The sequence below is a fragment of the Besnoitia besnoiti genome, assembly GCF_002563875.1.
Source record: "Besnoitia besnoiti strain Bb-Ger1 chromosome Unknown contig00094, whole genome shotgun sequence".
Taxonomy (NCBI): Eukaryota; Apicomplexa; class Conoidasida; order Eucoccidiorida; family Sarcocystidae; genus Besnoitia; species Besnoitia besnoiti.
The window spans coordinates 8,220-15,996 of record NW_021703983.1 but is presented as its reverse complement, the minus strand read 5'-3'; the positions used below and the strand labels follow the sequence as shown (position 1 = coordinate 15,996).

General features: G+C 61.4%; 1 protein-coding gene across 1 annotated transcript; it reads left to right on the top strand.

Annotated features, from left to right (window-relative positions):
* Positions 1–810: 810 nt before the first annotated feature.
* Positions 811–6,464, top strand: BESB_086050 (uncharacterized protein; the record flags this gene model as incomplete). Its single annotated transcript, XM_029366938.1, has 5 exons — positions 811–1,516; positions 2,001–2,232; positions 2,322–2,463; positions 2,973–4,422; positions 4,672–6,464. 5 exons carry the CDS (start codon positions 811–813, stop codon positions 6,462–6,464), a joined length of 4,323 nt encoding a protein of 1,440 aa, XP_029214794.1.
* Between the last annotated feature and the right edge of the window lie 1,313 nt (positions 6,465–7,777).

Sequence of the window (7,777 nt, the reverse complement as noted above, 5' to 3'; positions counted from 1 at the left end):
TCTCGCAAAGAGATTGCCCGCCCGCCCCGCGCTGAGCCTTCTCTTGCGTCCCCTCCTCTCCGTCGCTCTCTTCTTTGTCGTCTCCGACCTCCCATCTTCGTGCAGCAAGAGGGCGCCGTCCTGTGGGCTCTCCGTCTGCCCCCCTCTGGCTGAGCTTTGCTCCGCTCACCGCGCAGCGTCATCGCCTGCCTTTTTGCAGCCGCTGACGTGTTTCACGTGTGCTTGCACGCCGCAGCGCCTCCCGCCCTTCTCCGAGTCGCGCGCGCGGCCTCGCGTCCCTCCTCAGACCCCAGCTTCCTGCGTTTCCTCCTCGCTCAGCGCCGGAGGCGCGAGGGCGTCCGAGGGCAGAGACGCAACCGAAAAAGGCAGGCGGCAGAGAGAAGCAGAGAGGCCGGCAGCGGCACAGCGAGGCGAGAGCGAGAGAGGCATGGCTGTTGAAGCGTCATCATGCTCGCCGCGGACAGCAACGCGTCCGCCGGCGCAACCCAGGCCAACGCGTCGAGCGGCAGTGGAGCGACAGCGGGAGCCAGGAGCGAAGAACGGGAGTTGACGGAAGAGAACGAAACGAGCTGCATGTGCAGGAAGTAGAGAGACAGCGGAGCGGCGAGCGTCACAGCGCATCTCGTCGGTCGCACCGGTGGAGAGGAAACGAAGACCTCGTGTACGTTGTGGCAAACGAGCAATATGCGAAATTACACAAGTTGCATATCTCTATCCGCTAGCAACTCGAACTCGCTATCTTGTGCTTTTTCGAGGTTTTTAGTTCGAGATGTTTGCAGTCTCGAGGGATTGTCTCCGTTAGACACAGGCATGGCTCCAGTCCGTGAACATGCGAGGTCGTTCTGCACAGCAGTGAGTGGTTACTATTGCGGAAGCGGCATGCGCGCGGCGGCCTCAGAGCTTGTCCCTCTTTCTCTCACTGCTTCTTTCAGGCTTGCAGGCGAGGACGAGGCGGCGAACCCGCGGCACTTCCGCGGCTCTACGTCCTTCGGAGATCACTTCTGCTGCCCCTTTACTCCGCTTCCGTCTCACCCTCCCCTGTTCGCTCTCGGCCGAACGCGTTGCGGACTGTCGCACTCTCTTCCTCTCTCTTCGTCGCCTCTTTGTTCGTCTTCATCCATCTCGCTGTCCTCCCTATATCCTCTTGACTCTCACGGCGGTTCCTCTTGTGGTTTGCCGTCACCCCGAAGTGTGACTCGAGTCGCATGCAGTGTCTCCCAAGGAGGAGAGGCAGCCTGTGGCGCGGCGCGGACACAGGGCGAGCGCGAGGAAATGGCGACGACCGTACGCGAGGCGTCGGGCGAGCCGAAACAAAAAGACGGATCAGCGGACGAAGGAGTGGCAAAGGGAGACAAAAACGGTGAGGGAGGAATGGCAGGACACCGAGGCGTGGAGGCAGTGGATAGCACCAGGATTAGCGCAGAGGAGAGCTCGCAGGAAGAGACGGACGCGCAGCTGTGCTCATGCTCTCCGTGCTTGGAGGTGGAGACTCGAAGCAAACGCAGAGGAGGTTCAGGTGCGTGGCGATCCGTGCGGCTTTATCTTGTCCGTCATCTGCGTCAAAGGCCCAACCATGGTGTGCATGTGAAGTCGCGAGGAGCGTGGACGTCGGCTTCAGAACTGGCAGAGCCCATTGCTTCTGCCAGCTCGGAGCCACCGCCGTTTCTCTCCCTCTTTCGTGTGCGGGGGGAGCCGTTGCTGCCTTTTTTGCGAGCAGTGGGCGTCCTCTGCTTGTTCGCAAAGTCTGAAGATATGTATATATAGAGAGATTTTATGTACCTGAGTGTATCCCGTGAGTGGAATGTAGATATGTATTGTGCTTCTGCTGATCGTCACTTGTTGTTTTCCCATTTTTGCATATTGCAGATGTCTGTGGACGTGCTGTGTTGAGAGGCTTTTTTCTGCTGTTCGAGCTGCACGCTTACGTGTGTCTTGGTGTGTGCATGGCGTTGCTGTGCAAAATGCATGCTCTTTTGTTACGTTTCGAGTGTTGCTCGCAGGCTCCTCGTCTCTTCCGGTCTGTGCGGGCGCCCTGGCGTGCTGCGCCGTCGGCGGGGTTTACGTCTGGCTGCAGGAGGCGAGAGGCCTCTCTCTCGCAGTTCTCTCGTTCCACATACATTTCGCGCCCGAGGACGGCGGGGATGAGTCCGCCTCATCCTCTTGGTCGCTCTCTCTCACGCCGTCGCCCGCGGGGCAAGCGTCCGCGACGGCGCCGACCCGGGAGAGGCGGTGGTGCGGCAGGAGAACCAAGCGGCGCGGAGAGACGCGCGCGAGAGCGTGGAAACCCGAAGCCGATCGCCCGGGGGACAAACGACCTGGAGGGGGTATAGCAGAGGGCACTCGCCTGCTGCGACGCGGTCGTCGGCCGCGCGCGGCTTCCTGGATGTCGAGTGCTGCTACGCCCTTCTCCTCCCTATTGAGCAGAAACCGGAGCCTCTTTTGATTGCAGGCGTCCTTGCCCCGGTAAGACGCACGGGCTCGGCTCGCGGCCCTTCTCCGCGACGCCCTCTCTTCGCACCGTCTCTGTAACTGTCGGGAGCTCGGCTGGGCTCTGCCGAGCCTCGGTCGAGGGCTGGAGTGTCTCAGTGCATGTGCGTGAGAAGATGTCGAGTACAGAATGCGAGACGCTGCTCGACCGGTACACGTATGGGTCGCACGCAGGCTTGTCTGCGCAAAGCACCATGCACACATAGACTTCGCGTCTGCATCATGCGCGAATCCATGGAGAGCTGGAGCACCCACGAACGTCGCTGCATCTTTATGTTGGACTCGTGCTGCTGTATGTTGTCTCCAGCTCGGCGTCGTTGTCGCGTGCTCACCCTCGCGCGTCGCCGTGAGGCGCGCGTCCCTGCCGCCGCCTACCGCCGCGGAGTGTGCAGAGCGCAGAGGCCGTCAGCGTCTCCGCGCGCCCTGCATCAACCTCCGGTTGCAACTGCAGCCTTCTCTGCACCCTCTGCTTACGCGTCTTCTAGCTGTTTCGGCCGCCGATCGCTCCTTCGTCCACGCACACCGCCTCTCTCCGGCGTCGCGTTTCCGGCGCGTCGGGCGGCGGGGCCTGGGCCTTCGGTTGGACGCCTGTCTCCGCGCCCGGCAAGCGGGCACCAGTCTCCTTTCCCTTCGCCGTCACCAGTCGGCGCGCTGGCGTGCGGGTGGGTTTGCGGGCTCACGAGACGGCAGCCGAGCTTCTCTTTCAGATCCGCGCGTCACCGTTCTTCACGCACCTCGTCGAGCTCGCGCTCTACGAACTTTTTGAGCGCTTTCTGTCCGGCTTCAAACGCGAGTTGCGCGCCCTCGCGCCGTTCAAAGCCAGCCGGAGTGCCCAGACGCCGCCCGCGAATGGGCTCGCCCAGGCCGGGGTCGCAGGCGCCAGTCCGCAGCGAGACGCGAACGGGGAGTGTCGCAGCGGAGTCTCAGGGGTCTCTGCTTCGTCCACGCTTCCGCACCAGAAGAGAGGCTCCATGGAGAGCGAGAACGTCGGCGATCCGACAGAGGGCTGGGCGGCGGCGGCTGGCGCAGCACTCATGCGCCACCGAGAGGAGGGGTTGCAGAGGAGAGAAATCGGTTTGCAGTCATCTCGGTTCTCCCCGTCTGCGTGCTCGGGGCCTTGCTCTGCGGAGCAGAAAGGCGCGAATCGTAATGATTCCGGGAAAGAAACCAGGCAACAAAGACTCCCGCGCGCCCCCTCCCCACCGGCGAAGGCCTATGTGCTCAGTTTGCCGCAGGCGCAGGTGTCTACGGAGAACGAGGAAGCGCGGCGAAGGCGCCACCAGGGGGGGGCAGCGCCGCAGCAAACCTCGCGCGTGTTGCAGCGGACGAACAGAGGAGACTGGGAGGATGCAGAGAGGGCCAGAGAGGCTGGTAAAGAAATGGCGTCGCAGAGGAAACTCGCGGCGAGCGATGGACGAGAACTAGCCCAACCAGGAAGCGAGGAAGCGATGGGGCCGCGCAGATCGCGCGACGCACGGAAAAAGGACCGAGACAGGGATGAATTCGGCAAGGCGTCCGCAAGATACGAGGATAGTCATGGCGGCGCGAAGCAGGCTTACGGCATTGCAGAGGCGGAGAGACGTGCGTGTGCGCTCTTCAGTCTCGATCGCCTTTTGCGAGCTGAAGACGTCTCTGAAGCCTTTTCTCTCGTGGCTCCACGAGCGCATCCGTACCGCGTGCCGGTCCCCTCTCAGTTGTCTTCCGGTCCCTCTCTCTCGCCTTCATCTGGCTCAGATGTCCCGCTTCCTTCGTCTGCATCCTCTCGCTCCGTGGCTCGCGCTGGGTCACATGGAGCATTGTCTCCCCATCCCGCTGCGTCCTCGCCTTCTGCCGAGCTGTCGCTGCAGCAGCGGTTTGCTGTAGCCCAGGAAGCGCTGACCGCGCTGCCGGGCGGGGCGGCTTTGTATCTTTTTCTCCATCTTCTTTCGCGGCATAGTCCCTCGACGCTCGCCAAGACTGTCGCGTCGTGTGTGCGGAAGACCGAGCCAACGCTCGCGCCTCTCGTTCTCTTCCCTCTCCTGGGCTCGCCGCCAGCAACTTACTTCGAGACGCGATGAAGCGCCAGCTGCTTCACACCGCTTCCATCTATCTGCTGGTGCTGCAAAAACACTGAAGGATGTTTAGTCGTTCGGCAGAAACGCGCGTTGCCTCTTCTTCGAGCGGCGCTGCGGCTCGGCGTCGCAGGCCTCGCGCGGAAGCTCGTGCGCTTCGTGCTCGCGCTCCTGGTTGCCTATCCGGCGCGGAAGAGGGCGGAAAACAGCGCGTGCGAGGCGACCGGGGATCCGACTGAAAGTGCGAAGGCTCGGCAGGCGTCTGTGCATGCGCTACGGGAAGGAAACTGCGAAGAGGATATCGTCGTGCCGTGGTCGGGAGCAGGAGGGGCCCCCGCACTGTGGGCTCCGCCGGCGCTGTTTCAGGAGCGAAGACGAAGCAGGTCGCACGCAGCGAGGAGTCGCGCAGAAGAGAAACCTGCGCGAGAAGGCGAGCAGCTCCACTCTCAAGTGGAAGAGGAGGAGGGCTCCCGAAGAGCCCAGAAAGCGAAGCACGGCCAGCGTGCGGAGGAACGCGCGGAGAGACAAGCCGACGCAAAAGCAGACGAAGAGAGGGCCATCTTTCAGCTTTACCGAGATGTTGTGGCAATCGTTGAGGACTGTCTTTTGAGTTCGCTGGTTCATCTGCAGTGGCTCCGCGTTTTTCAGTTGACAAGTGTCCTCGCGCTCGATCTGCCTGCTTGGCTCTTTCGCCTCCGCCCTCATATCTGTCGCGTCTTTTCGCTTGACGGGCCGTGCGGATTGCTTCCGTCTCCGGAGTCCGCCCCGGTGGTGTCGCCCTGTTGTTCGCACTCGCAGTGCCTATTTCTGCAGGACGACCCAGCAGTGCCGTTTGAGCGCGTTGTCTTGTCGCTTGTAAGCCAGCTCGGTCTCAGCGCTCGGGGCTTCGCGTCTCGCTCGATCTGGTCTGCCGCGCAGTGGCGAGCTTGCCTTCTGGGCTCTCGTTCGTTGCCGTCCCTCTGTCGTACGACGGAGATGGGTCGCCTACACCAAGGCTCTCTTCTTGCGCGTACGTCTTCTCGCGCCTCGTCTCATTTCGGGGTCGACGCATCGCTTGCTATTTCAGATTCGGCAGAGGCGGCCCCGGCTCCGACTGCTTGTCGAGAGGGAACGGATCTGCAGTCAGAAGAGGCTGACGCCCGAGTTCTTGCTGCGTCGCCTTCCGCATGCGAGTGGAAGCGGGGCAGTTACGCAGCCGTCTCTGGGGCGTGGGTTCACCTGCCTAGCGTGAGGGGGCTCACTCCTTCGCCTGCTCCGGCCTCGCCGTTTCCGCCCCCGACGTTTCGTGAGTTTAGGGCCTGCACTCAGCGTCCTCATGCTGGTCTGCATGCGCAAGTGTCTCCACCTTCTTCCTCTGTGCCTCTGCCTCTTCCCGATGGGTGGTTCACACACAAGCAGGTCTACAGGGGTCGCCTCGCTAGCTCCTTTAGTCCGCGGACGAACGCGAGGGCGGGGGCGCCGTCGCCTCCGGCGGGGCTGCCACAGAGACTTGGGAGGCGGGTGCAGCCGAACTTCGTGTCGGGGAGCGAGGGCGAGTACAGTCTCAGGGCGGCGACGGAAAGTCTGACGGCTTTCTTTCTCCACGTCTTCGTCAGAGCCGACCTGCCTGTGCTGGCGTTGGCGCTCCTCGTGGCCGCAGGCGACCGCGAGGGAGTGAGGAGAATTCTTTCTCTCTCGCCGTCGTTGCGACTGCGCATTCAGATGAAGCAAGAGGAAAGCAACGGGCGCGTCTCGGCTTCCGCGGACACGACCGCTCAGCAGCCGAGCAAGGCAGCGGCGCTAGAAAGCGGGCATCCTGGAGGACGCAGTCGAGAAGACGCGAAGACTGCAGGAGGGGGTGCAGTGCGCAGGAAGCAAAACCGAGACGGCCGGCGGGTGGGCAGCAATGTCTCGCTCCTTGCGAGAGCTGCTTTTCGTCATGGCTGAGCAAGCGGCAGAAAGCGGGGCGCCGACTGGAGAACGGATAGAGCCACCTGCCGGGAGAAAACGGTGAAAGAATCCGTAAAACGTAAACGGCTCGACGAAAGAGATACCGGGCGGGAAGGGGGTACGCGACGCGGGAAGGATTCCGTCGCGATCGAGAGTGAGAAGCAGACACAGAGGACAGGGGACCAGTCGGATGGAGCCGATGCACAACGCCAAGAGGCGGAGCGTTGGCGCCAGAAAGGAGCCGAAACAAGGGGGCGGGGCCGAAGAGAATCCATAAGCGAGTTTCTTGTTCCCTTGGGTTCGCATATGCATGTCGTGTGGTTGCTTCCCAACTCTGCAAGCGTAGATGATTGTAGAATCCGGCTCGCCGAGCTCTTGGTATGAAGCTACGCCATGCGAGCCGGAACTCTTAGTCAATGCACACACGACAGTTTGCAAGGCGTAATTTTTGAGCGACCAGCACCGCGTAAGAGATGCTTCTGCACTATGCATCACAGTTTGTGGCCTTCCCAACGGCGCGCCTTAGGTAAACTACGCATCGTACTTCCGACCCCTCTGCCTTGTATTCATTTCACTTTGAACATACATTCTTTCCACACCTCCCGCTAATGAGTGGGCACGGCACCAGCCGTGTGTTGCATTCCCGCTATGCTCCGGGAGCGACGACAATGCAGGAACACGGCACTGTTGCTCGATATTTTATGATGTGTGGGACTAACATAGCTGCTCATTCAATTGTGGCTATGCATCTGTGCAGCCCCGTACGCGAGTCCTACAGACAGAGAAGCTTGCGTATTCCTCTGCTCCCGAGCTCCTGCCTAACCAGTATGAGCTACAGAGAACCTGCTTTGGCGCGGCAAGGCACGAGACATCTCAGTGTGGCAGGTGCGCTCGGCTGAGCCTGCGCGTCTACACCGTCAGCCGACGACAAATTCTGAAATCCAATGTGCTCACCCATCACGTCAGGCGTTTCTGCATACCGTAGAGCAGCATGGTCGCTCAAGCTCCCTCGACTCAGCCTCCACCATGTTCCGGGACGCTACTGGATATACGGAGAATACGCAGGACGGTGTGCGAGCTCGTCGCCCCCTTTGAGAACCTGTTTGTGTCGTCGATGAGATAAGTTGCAGCGCCTCTCGGAACGGGTTGCGACTGCGCGCGCGTGTTTCATGAGAACGATTGGCGTACGATCGTTTACATTCGACGCACTGGATTTGAGTGGTTTTGGATAACCACGCGGCGATCCAGCAGAAGATACATTACGATTCTGCATGCTAAAGGCACGTTTCCGAGTCATGTCGCCGAGTGCC